At 51.9% G+C, this 15,589-nt stretch overlaps 3 protein-coding genes across 3 annotated transcripts; all 3 read left to right on the top strand.

Moving 5' to 3' along the window:
* Window positions 1-1,748: 1,748 nt before the first annotated feature.
* Window positions 1,749-6,610, top strand: VOLCADRAFT_109952 (uncharacterized protein). The gene is made up of 7 exons (XM_002955171.1): window positions 1,749-2,095; window positions 2,251-2,428; window positions 2,829-2,982; window positions 3,247-3,558; window positions 3,712-4,194; window positions 4,412-4,624; window positions 4,856-6,610. Exons 1-7 carry the CDS (start codon window positions 1,946-1,948, stop codon window positions 4,944-4,946), a joined length of 1,581 nt encoding a protein of 526 aa, XP_002955217.1. The 5' UTR covers window positions 1,749-1,945; the 3' UTR covers window positions 4,947-6,610.
* Window positions 6,611-7,733: 1,123 nt separating this feature from the next.
* Window positions 7,734-11,639, top strand: VOLCADRAFT_83067 (uncharacterized protein; the record flags this gene model as incomplete). The annotated part of the gene is made up of 8 exons (XM_002955170.1): window positions 7,734-8,114; window positions 8,410-8,715; window positions 8,957-9,085; window positions 9,252-9,509; window positions 9,675-9,782; window positions 9,960-10,152; window positions 10,404-10,546; window positions 10,725-11,639. 8 exons carry the CDS (start codon window positions 7,734-7,736, stop codon window positions 10,947-10,949), a joined length of 1,743 nt encoding a protein of 580 aa, XP_002955216.1. The 3' UTR covers window positions 10,950-11,639.
* A 1,504-nt stretch (window positions 11,640-13,143) lies between these two features.
* Window positions 13,144-15,343, top strand: VOLCADRAFT_106673 (uncharacterized protein; the record flags this gene model as incomplete). The annotated part of the gene is made up of 5 exons (XM_002955169.1): window positions 13,144-13,631; window positions 14,107-14,261; window positions 14,460-14,609; window positions 14,987-15,138; window positions 15,328-15,343. Exons 1-5 carry the CDS (start codon window positions 13,259-13,261, stop codon window positions 15,341-15,343), a joined length of 846 nt encoding a protein of 281 aa, XP_002955215.1. The 5' UTR covers window positions 13,144-13,258.
* Window positions 15,344-15,589: the final 246 nt, after the last annotated feature.

Raw genomic sequence — 15,589 nt, 5'->3', positions numbered from 1 at the left:
CCGTGTTCCCCGTGCGCGCATAGGAAGGTGTCACGCACAACGCCTTGTACTGACGGGTGCACCAATATAGCGCCCTAGCCGCTAGTTTTACAATGTACGAGAGAACAGCGTACGCATTGTAACGCTGATTGTAACGCTGAACGGAAATTGCGTCCGAGCCGGACTGAGGTGACTGCGGTGGTGAAAGATCCCACCTCTGTAATGGACGCCTGAACTATGATACCGCATATGAGCATATTGAGTACCGACCTACATAGCAGGTAGATTCATGCACGGAAGGGTACCGTAGTGGACAACCAGGAGGGCGCCTTAAGCAGGGCCCCGCGGAGGCGAATGGGTTTCTATGTCCTGGGGTTCTCGTACCGCGGTTTTCTCAATGGTTATCGTACCTGAGTGTTTTATCATACCTGGCTGCCGTACCAACCTTGTCATCTACCGCGTTAGTATGGGTTATGAGAGGGGCACGCACTGCTCACTCTTCCGGTCTCAGATCTCTCAGATTTTACCACCTTTGCACTGCCCTACTCATTGAATCAACTAAAAGGAACGTCAAAGCGCATCATTATGAGAGGATAGCACAGGGCTGCAGTCTCACAAGGTAACGAGCTAACGTATCTCAGGAAAAGCTTCAAATTCAAAACCCCCTTGACCCCCGTTCTCGAGGGGGAGCAAAACCGATTGGAGGCTCCAGGCCTCCATATGCGCATTAGCGCGCGCACGATGCTGTCTCCTTTGCCGTGATCGGTTTTATTTGCTATAGGTTGTAACATCACGTCCTGAGAACCTCCATAATAATCAAATATGAACCGGTATTCTCCTAGGCCGGGCTCTGGAGGGTTAGGAAATAAGAAGTAGAAAAGCCGGCCCCGGGCGTCGGCGCTGTCGGCTTCGTCGTACGGCTGTCGTAGGTGGAGGGTTGCCTATTGCTTTCGTTGGGCTAAATAAGGTGAATCTAGCTCCGTCTTGCAACGAACAATCCTTAGGCATGGAACCATTTGTTGCAGCTAAAGGCATAACAGAACCATACATCGGTCTCCTTCCGCAAGGCATGAGCGAGGCGGTTGTAAAGTTTGAAAGGATAACGTGCGAGGTGTGAGTAGAAACTATTTATTAATGTTCATCGGTACTTTATGAAGGTACAGATGAGGATACCTTAAGGTGCAAGGGGAAGCTACGGGGAGCAGTGAATCTATGTGAAAAAATATGAAAAGCTAAGCATGGGTTCACGAGCGGTTTGGTACTGCCGGTGTCGACTCTCTATCGGAGAGTTTTAGAATCCTCAAATCATGCACGAACAAAGTTGTATTGCTGAGATAGCCGCAGCAGCGCTCGCTTAGCGCGGATCCGTCTGATGGGGCTGGTTTACTAGATTTAGTGACAAAACCACATATCCGCGAATACATTTAACCTGTACTGAAATGATCAATTTGCACTTCTTGACGCTGCGGAGGGAGCGCTGCCACTATCTGAAGGAATTTTACTAAAAGGGAACCGTTGTAGTAATACACGATGCAACGACTGCGGGTCCAGCAGAACACTATTGAAAGGAGCCATTGTATATTATGATCAGTCTGACATGCACACTGTAGAGCTGGGCCCTTTGTTTGGGCCAGCCTCACCAATGTGGACTTAACCGAATCCGTTGCATCGCTTCCCGTGGGTCGCTTGTGATTGGGAAAGACCGTTACATGCACTAATACAACTATATATTTAATTATTTGGCTGATTACTGCCTAACATTCTTGGTGTTGTGCAGCTGAATACGCTTTGCAAGCGGCCCACGTGGAGCGGCTGTTTATCACCTTTTGGAGGAAGGACCTGATGATATGATAGCATAAATTTAATCCTTCAGGCATATAGTTGATTTATAGAGCTGTCCCCACGTGTGAAGCCACGTTACTACGTCTTACTCAGAACCACCCTGATAGTCAAAAGTTAGGGAGCTATGGCAACTCCATCTACGGATACACCTACAGCCAAGTCGCTGGAAGATGTCCACCAATCCAAGGCGTTCCCTTATGGGATTGATTCGGAGGGCAAGGCGAAGTCTGTTCCCATTTGGAGAGTCACGCAGCCCCATATGATGGCCTTCCATGTGCGTTCACGCTCTAGTGTGAAAGCAAGCGTGATGTAAAGACAGTTTTGCGTTGATTAATACTAAGTACGCATAGTCGGCAGCGGGCTGGCCGCCCTTTCAGGGCACCTGTATACAGGGCGGCTTAACTAACTTTGTTTATTTGCCCAACGCAGCTTTCATGGATTTCTTTCTTCATGTCCTTCGTGGCAACATTTGCACCAGCTGCGCTGGTACCCGTCATCCGCGATGACCTCTTCCTTACCAAGCCCCAGCTAGGAAACGCCGGTGTTGCAGCCGTATGCGGTGCCATCGGCGCCCGTATCTTCATGGGAACCTTCGTCGACACAGTGGGTAAGGAGATATCCATGCTAGCAAAAATGCAATGGTCGTCCTTATAGACTCTGCTGCCCTTTGAGCTCAACTTCAAAGGGCTGTCTATTGTTCGCTGAGGATCAGCTAGCCTATTGAATTTATGCTAACCAAACATCCTGAAATTTGTTGGCAATCTTTGCCCTCCGCCAGCAATAATCGCCTGGTGTAGCAGCCGACGTTGCTTAACCATGTTGTGCAATCGCCTTTTGGTCTCAAAGCGCCCATGTAACGCCGCTAAGGCAGCCCTTGGCTCACCACAGCCCATGCTTCACGCCTGCTAACGTGATTTTGACTATGGTTGTGCGCATTCTGCGCGTTGTTAAAGACAGTTCCAAGCCAATTTGTGCCGATGCGTGTGCACTCATTTTTCTCATTCCAGGTCCCCGCTACGGCTCCGCGGCGACGTTGCTCATCACTGCTCCTGCCGTATTCTGCATGTCGCTTGTTACCGACTTCTCCAGCTTCGCCGTGGCCCGCTTCTTTATTGGCTGCTCGCTCTGCATGTTCGTGTGCTGCCAGTTTTGGTGCGGAACGTAAGTTTGCGTTTAGCGGCGGACTGGGCAAAGGAAGCGTTTTGAACGAATGAATCCTAGGAATGAAAGAGACGATCATCCGGTGGATGCGCAGCAGAAGACTTATCACTGCGCCTCGTACGTAACAACCATCACCAGAAGGTTTCACAACATACCTGTACACTGGTTCTAGGTTCATGCACCAACACGCAAACTACCCTTCGTACAACATGCACGCGCACGTGAATCCACGCCTTTCCTCTCCCCCCCCTTCCTTCTGCTCAGCATGTTCAACGTGCGGATTGTGGGCACTGCCAACGCTATCGCCGCGGGCTGGGGCAACATGGGCGGAGGCGCTTGTCTGTTCATTATGCCACTCATCTTCGACGGCATCCGCAAGCACGCACCCGCCTTCCAGGCGTGGCGCTGGTCGTTCTTTGTGCCGGGTGGCATTTACATTCTTAGCGCTGTGGGCACTCTGCTATTGGGTATTGACCACCCTTCCGGCAAGGACTACCGCGACCTGAAGAAGGATGGCACGCTTAAGAGCAAGGGTGCTGTGTGGCCCGTTCTGAAGTGCGGCCTCGGAAACTACAGGTGAGGTGAAAACCTACGAATGCGCAGGTGTTGAATCCATACCTTCGGTCGTATACGCAGCATGTGTGACAGGTTAAAAGAACTTTAATACGATCGCTTTATCCTTAAGTAACTTTCTTTCTTCCGTGCCCATACATGTTTTCCTGTTGACAGGGCTTGGATTCTCGCCCTCACGTACGGCTACTCGTTCGGCGTTGAGCTGACGGTTGACAACATTATCACGGAGTACTTTTATGATCAGTTCGGACTTAACCTCACCATTGCTGGAGCCTTTGGCGCCATCTTTGGCCTGATGAACATCTTCACGCGCGCCACCGGCGGCATGATTTCCGATTACGTCGCGAAGTACTGGGGCATGCGCGGCCGGCTGTGGGCCCTATGGATCATCCAAACGCTGGGCGGCATCTTCTGCATCATCCTTGGCAAAGTCAGCAGCAGCCTGACCGGCACGATAGTAATCCTCATCATTTTTAGCATCTTCTGTCAGCAGGCCTGCGGCGCGCATTTCGGCATCACGCCCTTCGTCTCGCGCCGTGCGTACGGCGTGGTCTCAGGGCTTGTCGGCGCGGGCGGCAACGTGGGTGCCGCCATCACACAGGCCATCTGGTTCGCGGGCACGGCTTCTTGGCAGCAGAAGTGAGTTCTTGCTACTATTTGTCAGGACATTTTACGGGCTTAGTAGTTTCGCTTAGTCGTTTTGCTTAGTCGTTTCGCTTTTATTACTTCCTCTTTCTGCCCAAAGAACAATACATGAGACCCACCACCGGAAGTAGTTTTCAGTTTGTGTTCGCTTGAATTGCTGTCAAATGCTGTTACCGTGCTGCTCTCTGTCGCTTCCGTCATTTCCCATCAGGCTCGAGAAGAAGGACGGCTTCGTTTACATGGGCATCCAAGCGACCTGCCTGACGCTGGTGCTTTTCCTCATCCAGTTTCCCATGTGGGGCTCCATGTTGACCGGGCCCCGTGAGGGCGCTCAGGAGGAGGACTACTACCTGAGGGAGTGGAGCGCGGAGGAGGTGGCGCAGGGACTGCATCAGGGATCCATGCGGTTCGCCATGGAAAGCAAGTGAGTGATGTGATTTGTGACTTTTTATAAGCTAGTTCGAGTTTTGGATTATATTTGGCGTGGAGTCAGCACGGAGAGATCTTTGTTCGCGCATCTTTCCCCTCGCGGTTGCTTAAATAGCTTTTATCGCCCTGTAATAAAACGAAGGGAGCCCTGAAAAGTCCAGATTTGACCAATAAACATATGTATACTTCACGATATTAATCACACCTTACCCAACCCGCTTCTCAGGTCGCAGCGGGGCTACCGGGATCGCTCTGTAGTTGCTGCATCGAACGGCAACGTTCAAGAGCCTACAGCTATCAAGACAACGCCGTCATAGTGGTTGTGCTGTATCGATATCTTTGCGCAGACTTGTGAGCGCGGCTGGGTATGTTCGAGCCGAGCGGAAAATAATTGTTTACGTTGAAAATACACAGTTTCATGTTGCGATTTAAAACGTGTTTATCTTCGTCTTCTTGAAACATTTCCTTCCCAAGCGAAGAAGCTACGGTGACCATTTAGACCTTGTGCAAAAGCGTTTGTATCTCAGTCTTTCTACTGGCGCGATGTATTTGGATGTCGTTTGCCGTGTGTATGAGTTGGTGCCTGCATCCTGGGCTCGAGAGCAGCGTAGAGTGGTGTTTACAACTGCAGGTGTACGAGTAGGTTTAAGAGCGGAAAAGAGTCCCTTAGGTGGTTATAGATGTTGCAGATTATAGAGATGCATAGCGCATGGATGTGCAGGTACTGTAGGTAGGTTGAGGGACGAGGAGCGAAGAAGGCTACTCTGAGGGGCTAGGGCGATATCGCTGACTGGAGAGACAAGAGCGCGCAGGGATAGGGGCGTTGCCCATTCCTATGTGATCGCGGATATTTGACAATTCAAAAGTTAGGTAACACGTGCTCAGCATATTGCGACGTATACGAGTGCGAGTACGAGTAAGTTTAGATAGCCAAAACTACTGCTCGTTTTGCTGCTTGTTTTAGTATTGCGCCTCGGTATGCGTTGCATACTTCGGGACCTGTTTTGGCAGCAGCACATCAACATACGATCTGTCTGCGATGTGGCGATGATGTAAAATGCCCCGTGACTGTGCGTGACTGCGGCCGTTGTTGGCCGAGTGCCTGGTGCCTTGTTGACGTCGTACTCTGAAACTAAATCATGCTAAGTCCGGCTCTTGTGTGTGTTAGCGGTGTTAGTGTATGTGTCTCTCGATTTTGATTAAAAAAGTAGCAATGCGATGAAGATGTGCATGTGTGCTACCTATCTGTTCACTCCGATATTAGCCCGCTATGCGTCCAGCTAAGGTTTTACGCCATCCAAAGAACTGCTGGTATATGACTGTATAGACGTTGGCATACGTGGCGCTTAACGATGCTGTAATCGGTCGGCTTGAGAGCAGCGAGCGTGACGGTCTCCATCCGCGTGCGGAGGTGCAACAGTGGGGATGTGCTGTAATGGACGCGTTGTCGGTTTTCATGCCTGCAACTCCTAAATGATTGTTTCTCTGATCTGCATTGAAATATCGAGGGATAGGGTTTAATCACCTGTAACTGATAGATACTGCAGAAGTTTTAAATACTTTGGGCCTGACGGCTGAAACGTGAGAAACGAAGCGGTACGTATGACAATTGGGGCGGGGTGTTGTTCGCGGGGTGTTGCAGACACAATGTTCTTTCATTGCTGGTTTGGATCCGGGGGAGGCGAGCTAGAGAGCGTGGGTGTGCACAGGTCGGCTGTAGGCACGCGCTTGGCCGGTCATGCAATCATCCGAGATACGTGTGTCAAGCGCATTCTTCCTGATGTTGACAACTGTTGCAACTGGGAAGCCATGGCCATCACTGGAAACAGAGCATAAGTGCAAGTACCCATGCGTGATGTATGGCCGCGAACGTTGGTAGGCCCAGTAGGCCCACCTCATAAAACGCATAAACACGCGCTACTTTACGTTAAGGGCTATCGAGAAACTCCATGAGGTTATGCCTTGGAACCCTCAGATTTTCAACGCAGCTGGTCAACTCGTGCTTCCTTCATGAATGTCTGCTTCATGCATACGGACAACCTGCCGAGCGATGCAGTATGACTCGATAGGCTCAGAATTTAGACAGGTTTCCATCACATGCATCTGTTACTTCTGCTATGTGGCCAGCTCGACTTGAACCAGAAGGGTCGCGCGTAGTTTCAGTTTCAACGTTAATTTGGCTTTGGCGACTTCAGTTGCAAGCGTGTAACACTATTAACATAAGAAATTCCGGAAACAAATATGAGAGAATATCTTTCTCCAGCTTTAGCGCTTGGTCTGCCTGGGGAAGGAGTGCACAGAAGCGACTCCATGTTGGCAGATATGTTGCCAGAGCAGTAGTAAACATGCCACATGATGATTTAATCGCTATCTACCGTAATTAAGTAATGTATGCACGAATCTGCAAGGCAAAACCTTATTCGGGCCCAACCTCAGTTCGTTCTCCCAGCCTAATGGAAATTATAAATCAATTGGGTGCATAATGCTTAATCACATTAAAATGATAAAAGCACATTTTAAGCGTAGTAGCCACCAGAACCGTAAGATTAGGCGCTGACTGAGGTCCTAGCAATTGGTCTTTCACTATGGATATACTCTAAAAGAAGGCATGAGCTGTGACCTGGCCTTGGCAGAGGCCCCTGATTGGAACCAACCATTTGGCCCTTTCAGCGAACGTACACGTACGGAAAGCTCGTGGCCCAACGACCCTTCCGTGGGGTGCAGCCCTGGCTGCCGTATGAGCAAATGTCAGATCAGTAATATAAGGTTGAGGCGCTTGAGACAGAGAACTACAAAAAATTTCCCCTCATATATTTGTAAGCCATTGTGAACCCTGACCAGGTGTGCTCACCCGCAGCGATATATACTTATGTAACTTTTGTTTTAGTTGTGGACTGATGCCGAAACATGCATTTTGATGGTCCAGAAGCGCCTGTTTTCTTTTCTTGAGTTAACTTGCACACAGTCAATACGACTCATCGAATCCTTGCATCACGTGCCTCCAAATCCTCCCAACAGGCACATCTACAACCTCTGGTCCTCCAGGAGTAAACGTGTTACGCATCAACTTCCGACCCGAAAGGCAACACGCAATCATGCAGACCATGCAGTCGCAGTCGCTGTCCCGCCGCACCTGCACCCGTACTCTTGGCCGCGGCCTCGTCACCCCTGTCCTGGCAACCGCGGCACCGGCTTCAGCAGCGCAAGCGGCCGATGGCATCAACGCGCATAGCGGGCTGAAGCACCTGCCAGAGGCTGCTCGCGTTCGCGCTCTCGACCGCAAGGCCAATAAGTTTGAGAAGGTCAAGGTTGAGAAGTGCGGATCACGCGCATGGACAGATGTCTTCGAGCTGTCACGGCTGCTGAAAGAGGGAAACACCAAGTGGGAGGATTTGGATTTGGACGACATAGACATCCGCATGAAGTGGGCGGGCCTGTTCCATCGCGGAAAGCGCACGCCCGGCAAGTTCATGATGCGCCTCAAGGTACGTGTTCTTGTTAAATACTTCGAACCTACGAATGACGTATGTGAGTAGCACGGCATCACATCATGTTTCGGCGGCAAGGAAATCACCAAGGTGCCATGTGAAACATGTACGAGTGAGGGCGGGGAAGAGAGGGAGAAGTACCGTTGAACACCTACTTTGTGTCTTTGTGCATTATTAGGAAAAGAGATTCTTAGGGTTTTAGCTTAAGCCCTAATGATTATCTAATCCGTGTGGCGATCTTCATATGTCCGTATGTCACAAAGAACACCAACCCACCATATGGCGCCCACAGGTTCCCAACGGCGAGCTGGATGCCCGCCAGCTGCGCTTCCTCGCCTCGGCAATCGCGCCATACGGCGCCGACGGCTGCGCCGACATCACCACGCGCGCCAACATCCAGCTCCGAGGCGTGACGCTGGCGGACGCCGACGCCATCATTCGCGGTCTTTGGGACGTTGGCCTCACGTCCTTCCAGAGCGGTATGGACAGCGTACGGAACTTGACGGGCAACCCCATCGCGGGTGTGGACCCCCATGAGCTCATAGATACCCGTCCGCTGCTGCGGGAAATGGAGGCCATGCTGTTCAACAACGGCAAGGTGAGGATCTTTTCAGCAGAGGTTTAACCTTGCTGAGTTTAAATTAGGTCAAGGAAGTTTGTGGGATAAGCGTGTTGTGCATGTGTGTTAGGAGGAAGGGATATGTGGAATGGGCCCGAATAATTTGTCGACGTCGATTTCGGCCTACTCGCAGATTTACAAGGTTTCCTTTTTCTAACTAAATCCCCTCGTTTTCTCCCCACGCTCCCTGTCCTGCACCTCACTCATCTTCCCCACTCAGGGCCGCGAGGAGTTTGCGAACCTGCCTCGCAAGCTCAACATCTGCATTTCCTCAACCCGCGACGACTTCCCGCACACGCACATCAACGACGTGGGCTTCGAAGCGGTGCGCCGCCCCGATGATGGCGAGGTAGGTGTGGGTAGGTGTGGGAGCATGGGTGCCGTGCATGGGTGCATGCGTTCGCGTCCGAGCAGACTGTGTGCGATGATCAACCCAGCCTAACCCAAATCATTCCACCCACATCACCCCGCCAACTACCTAACCACCCAACCGTCATGTCCTCTTCCACCTTCAGGTGGTGTTCAATGTGGTCGTTGGCGGCTTCTTCTCCATCAAGCGCAACGTTATGTCCATCCCTCTTGGCTGCTCTGTCACTCAAGACCAGCTGATGCCCTTCACGGAGGCTCTGCTGCGGGTGTTCCGCGACCACGGGCCCCGCGGGGACCGCCAGCAGACTCGCCTGATGTGGATGGTAGATGCGATTGGCGTGGAGAAGTTCCGCCAGCTGCTTTCGGAGTACATGGGCGGCGCGGAGCTGGCGCCGCCGGTGCACGTGAGTGTGTCTGTGTGTGTGACTGTGTGCTTATGTGTGTTTATGTGTTTTTTTGTGCGTGTTCGGACTACAGGAAGTACCAGCGCTACCTGTCATTACATTCCATTTGTCAATTTCAAAACCGTCTAAGTCAAGTCGCTCCAACCGTCCAACCGCTGTGTGCAGGTGCATCACGAGGGGCCCTGGGAGCGCCGTGACGTGCTGGGTGTGCACCCCCAGAAGCAGCCGGGGCTGAATTGGGTGGGCGCCTGTGTTCCGGCTGGCAGGCTGCAGGTGAGGAGCAGCTCACGGAGCTGATGAGGAAGGGAGAGAAAGGGGCGTTGTTTGACCCACTTTATCTAGAAGCCAGGCCTGTGCGCAGCTGGTCTACATCTGTATATCTCTCTGTTTTGCATCGAAGATCCCGCTCCCTCCGCTCATTTTCTTGCTGGCCCGCACCTTGATTCCAAGGCTGCCGACTTTGACGAGTTCGCCCGCATCGCGGAGACGTACGGCGACGGCACCGTACGGATCACGTGCGAGGAGAACGTGATCTTTACCAACGTCCCCGACGCCAAGCTGCCGGACATGCTTGCTGAGCCCCTGTTCCAGCGCTTCAAAGTCAATCCGGGGCTGCTGCTCCGGGGGCTTGTGTCCTGCACGGGTAAGAGCAGTCGCGAAGCAAACGCCACTTTTACCCCTGGCTATTTTTGCCTGAGCTCCTCCATTGCCCGAGCTGCACTGCGGTGCCCTCCTGCTCCGCTCTGTGCGATGATTTATCTCCTGTCTGTTTGTCTGTATGTCTGTGCTACTGTCTGTGAGATAGGATAACTCAATTACAAGGCCCGCCACTGCGCGCATCTGCGTAATTTCGCGTCCGGTGTACTCCACTGTCCGCTTGTTGCCGATTACCAGGCAACCAGTTTTGCGGCTTCGGTCTGGCGGAGACAAAGGCGCGGGCGGTCAAGGTAGTTGAGATGCTGGAGGAGCAGTTGGAGCTCACCCGGCCTGTCAGGATCCACTTCACCGGATGCCCCAACAGTTGCGGCCAAGCGCAGGTGGGATGGTGCGGCGAATGTGTGCTAAACGTTTTCGTGTCCTGAACGTTTCCCACCTTCCTGGTTTCTTTTCCTTTTGCTAGGCTTCCATCTGATACACCTTTTCCCAGAAACGAAGAAGAGCTCAAGTTTCTTTTTCTTGTCGTTTCGTTTTGTTGCTGTTGCTGTTTTTGGTGAGCAGGTTGGCGACATTGGGTTAATGGGAGCCCCCGCCAAGCTGGATGGCAAGGCGGTGGAGGGCTACAAGATCTTTTTGGGCGGGAAGATTGGGGAGAACCCGCAGCTGGCCACGGAATTCGCTCAAGGGATCCCGGCTGTGGAGTCTCATCTGGTGCCCAAACTCAAGGAGATCCTTATTAAGGAGTTTGGTGCCAAGGAAAAGGAGACTGCCGTTGTCGTCTAAATAGGCGTCGTTGCGTAATTAGGTGCTTATAACGGAGAAGGGGGAATGATAGCTTGGTGTAAGTGTTACATAGGATTGGGGAGGGAGTGGTAGGCACGGGTTTGATGCGTGATATACTACATGTGACCTGATGTCGTATTTTGCATACAAGTATCTTGTCCGGCGCTTCTCATGCGTGTGCGTGTCTGTTTGTTCTGTTTCGGCTAGCAGGGCGGCCAAGTCGTTTATGTTCGGGGATTCCTACTACGGGCGCAATTGCAATGATAAAAGAAGGATGCGTGTCTTGTCTGGGGCCTGTGAATCACTCCTTCCGATATGCCGCGACGTTTGCTGTGCGCGCGGCGTGCAGGTCAGGGTTTGTCGATAGGTAGCGTTTGCACGTCGCGTCCGTGAGTATCTATATCAGAGCAGCTTGCGCATGTATGTGTTAACCAAGTTTTTTTTATTGGCGTGGGAACTGTGCTCCCGGGCGAATTATGCTCGCCAGCGCTGCCGGTGGTCTGTGATTGATTAGGCATTGGTCATCTGTATCCATTCGACTTATCAGACTTATCATGTCTCGCGATCGGATGTTGTGCTGCCTTGTTCCATTCTTTTGCACATCCGTTGTGTCGATGGCGTGGGAAGATGCCGAGGCTACGATGAAGAGTGTAGATAGAGGGTCGCGTTCGTGGTGATGGTGCCGCACAGACAGCTTAGGGCCCTTACGTACTGAGTTTAATATGAAATTGATGGAGATGTATAATCATGGTTACTACTGAACCCACTATTGCGCAGCTAGACGCTGCACACCAGGAACGTACGGCGGCTGCGGAACCGCATTATTGTCGGTCTGTAATACATTGTTGCTCCAGTGCTGAGCATCATACAAGTTCAAGCTCATTGCTTCTTCGTTGCTGCTTCATCGGAAAGCCGCCGGACCGGGCGTCTGTGCAGTCATGTCGCAATGTGGAGTAACATGCATATGACACATGCCTTACCCCAAATGCCATATTGCCTATGTGTGTAACAACCACACACACATATTGCCTATGTGTGATGTGGTGGGGCCAATGTGAAGGTAACTACGCGCTTGCGGGTGGACCTGACGTATCCTGTAAATGCTGAGGCAAATCCTGGCTACCTGTTGCTGCACATATGTGTACATACGTGTACATATAACCACACACCTAATCAACGCTCAATTCCGCCGATATGCCGCCTACCGACCACTATGGGAAATTGGTCCGTGGGGATCGCCGCTTCGACAGGGGCCCATTACAGCACCAAGGTGTCCCGTTGGCCCATGACTAAGGCCCACGAAGAGCCCGACATCCCAACTTTCCTTTCCCTACACTGCTCTGAAGAGGATCGGCAAGGACGACTAATAGTAGCGCCAAAATCCGTGAGGCTGCCAGCTGGCAAAAGACTATGACCAAAATACGCATGCTTTATGCCATTAAGCTCCTATCAGATCAATATCAGACACTGTCTATAACTGCTATTGCCACTGCCACTGCGGCTGCTTCTGCTTCTGCAAAGGAGAAATGGGGTCTATAGTCGTCTGTAAGTTATTATTTGAGACGGGTTGCATTAAGCAGCACTGTGGTGGTCGTCTATGGTCACGTGTGGTTGTCAGCGCAGCTATACCGCATGAGGTCAACGTCGAGTCCATCAAGTCAAAGGGCGGTCAACGCACCTCACCCTCATTACAGAAAACGCAACAGCGCGCGCACCGCCCGGAGCCATCTATATACAGATTTGGGTAGAAGTCTGGCTACTTGATGCTCCGATGTTGTTTCACGAAACTGTGGGCCTCGCATCGCTTACTTAAATGATCTAGTTTAAACTATCGGGCGACACGTGAATTCGGTATGTGGAGCGATTTTCCATACATAACGGCGTTTACTCAATCTGCAGAGTTGAGCCTACAGCCTAGGAGGTAGGCGCCGGGCTATAAATTCGCCACTTTCTCGGTTGCTGGTTGTTCGCGCCGTTGGGGTGCAGGTTTTTGAGGTTGGAATAGCGTAAATCGATTGTAACAGATAACTGATATTGTTAAAATGATTCCCATTATGGATCAATTTTCTCTAAAACGGGGCGTGCAGCGACAATCGGTTGTCCGGCCCTTTTAAAGGGGCGCTTCTAGTACAGGCCCTTTTCGCAGCCCCCCAAAGCGTTCATGCACATTTCATACTTGGGCATTTGTGCTAACATTTTATGCATCATCCACTTGTTCTATCGCACGGCGAGATTCTTGAAATACCGTTAACAACACGTAATTGGTCTGTGGAAAACGAGGACTAGTTTCTATTCAACTTAAGTACATAATGATGTCGCAAACTTGCCGGCAACAAGTTCTACTGGGAAGGTGTCCAGCGATCCCTTGCGCGCCAGCCCTAACCGTCCGGCGATGGGCTTCCCACCACGTTTGCCGAGTAGCCAGCGCCACGCCGTCAACCACCCAAACATCAAACAATGGGAGTCATGCACCAGCGCCAGGCGTTGTGCTTGCCCCCGAAGCGCCTCCGCCCCCACCTCCGGGCGTCCTGGCTCCATTGGCCGCATACAACAATATCGTCAACCTCGGAGTTGCCAAGGCAGCCATGCCCGCTTGGAAGACCCTAATCATGGGCGTTATGGCGGGCTGCTATATTAGCTTCGGCGGCTTCCTCGCCATCACTATTGCGGGCATGTGCGCAGGTACAGACGCAACTTCCATTCTTACAATCCTTCCCTTGCCTGCCAGCACTTTTAGCTTTGACTCGTCTTTTTATTCTTCGGTCAGCTGCATGCGAACCTTACATTGAGGCATTAAGAAAGATACGGCAAAGATACGGCCCTGTGCCCTGCCGCGGCATGTTTCACGATGTTTATGTTTTCAACCTGCCGCCGCAGACGCCTGCAGGATTTGGCAGGCTGTATGTGTGCGTGCGTGTGTGTGTTTGCATTTACCCCCGCGCCGTGTAAACGCATATCTATACACGCCATCGCCAAAAGTGGCAACGCCCTAAGGCGCAGTCCGCGACACCGCGAGCGGGTGCGTGACTCAACACAACCTCCCCCCCACACAAGGCCTGCTGTACCGCCTATCTCCCGAATCCCCGAACTTCGTGCCTTCCTTACGATGAATTCAACAACCGTCTCCACCGGGGCCCCCACGGACTCGCTCGTCCAGGCCTGGGCGTAACCAATCCCGTCCTCACGCGCCTGGCCATGGGGGCTCTGTTTCCCTTCGGCCTGCTCATCACCTTGGTGTGCGGCGCGGAGCTCTACACGGGGAACACCGCCTTGGTGACGGCGGCGGTTCTGGAGAAAAAAGCTGATGTCAAGGTACGGCATCGTCGTACATACAACCTTATTTGCACTGTAGTAGTACTGTGTAACGTAGTACGGTATGATCCAGAATTGCAACTTTTTGAATGCCGTCACCGTCGTTCCTAGAAATGGCCGCTGAAGTCTGTGAGAAGCCCCAAAACCCTTCCTGCACATCCACCTTGACCTGCGGTATCTCATTTTTTGAAAAAATAGGATCTGGCCAAGAACTGGATCTGGTCGTACGTTGGGAATCTGATTGGCAGCTTGCTGATGGTCGCGCTTGTGGCAGCTTCTGGACTGCTCGCGGCGTCCCCCGTGCCGGCCAACATGGCGGTTGCGAAAACGGCCATTCCCTTTGGCCAGGTAGGTATGTAGGCGTGAAGGCGTGGAGGGTCCGCCGCTTGGGCGCCACCACCAGTGCCGCCCGCAACCCCCCCACACCCACTGAGTCACTGTGCAGGCCTGTTCCCTCCGCGCTTACGTACATACAAACACACACGCACAAAGGCACGTATACACACGCACGCACGGAAACCTGTTTCCGGCAGACCTAACAGCGCATTATGACGTTTTCCGTTTAACTTCGGTAACCTTGAGAACCCGTATATATGTGCATACCCGTTACACGTGTACATACATACATACATACATACATACATACATACATACATACATACATACATACATACATACATACATACATACATACATACATACGTGCGCGCATACCCATCCCCCAGGCGGTCGTACGTGGCGTGTTGTGCAACTGGCTGGTGTGCTCCGCCGTGTGGATGGCCTCCGCCGCCACCTCCCTACCGGGCAAGATGCTGGCGGCGTACCTCCCCGTCATGGCCTTCATTGCACTGGGACTGGAGCACTCGGTGGCGAACATGTGAGTCCCGCGCGTGTGTGTATGTGTATGTGTATGTGTATGTGTATGTGTATGTGTATGTGTGTCTATACGCGTATGTGTGTGTTGGTATGTGTGTGTCTGTACGTGTGTATATGCACTGCTTGATGCTTGAACGTGATGACGTTTAATATGTTCCTCTGCTCTGCTTGAAACCCTTCAACTGTCCAGATGTGTCTGTCTGTGAATATGTCTGAATATGTCTGTGAATATGTCTGTGAATATGTCTGTGAATATGTCTGTGAATATGTCTGTGAATATGTCTGTGAATATGTCTGTGAGTATGTCTGTGAATGCTTTTAGTGAGGGAGGCCACGCTCCCCCACATCCTCTCCCCTTCCGTCGCCCTTTCGTTTTTGTTTCCTATGCCTCGAGCCCTCGCCCGCCGCTCAGCTGCCGCCCGCATCCCCCCGTGAAGCGTGTGTGTTTTTAT

Source organism: Volvox carteri (genome assembly GCF_000143455.1).
Source record: "Volvox carteri f. nagariensis unplaced genomic scaffold VOLCAscaffold_49, whole genome shotgun sequence".
In the NCBI taxonomy this organism is placed as follows: Eukaryota; Viridiplantae; Chlorophyta; class Chlorophyceae; order Chlamydomonadales; family Volvocaceae; genus Volvox; species Volvox carteri.
This window is presented reverse-complemented; position numbering and strand designations above follow the sequence as displayed.

Coding starts and splice junctions, on each gene's coding strand:
- VOLCADRAFT_109952 (XM_002955171.1), top strand. CDS start 1,946: ATGGCAACTCCATCTACGGATACACCTACAGCCAAGTCGCTGGAAGAT. Junction 2,983..3,246: donor TGCCAGTTTTGGTGCGGAAC/GTAAGTTTGCGT, acceptor CCTTCTGCTCAG/CATGTTCAACGTGCGGATTG. Junction 4,195..4,411: donor ACGGCTTCTTGGCAGCAGAA/GTGAGTTCTTGC, acceptor ATTTCCCATCAG/GCTCGAGAAGAAGGACGGCT.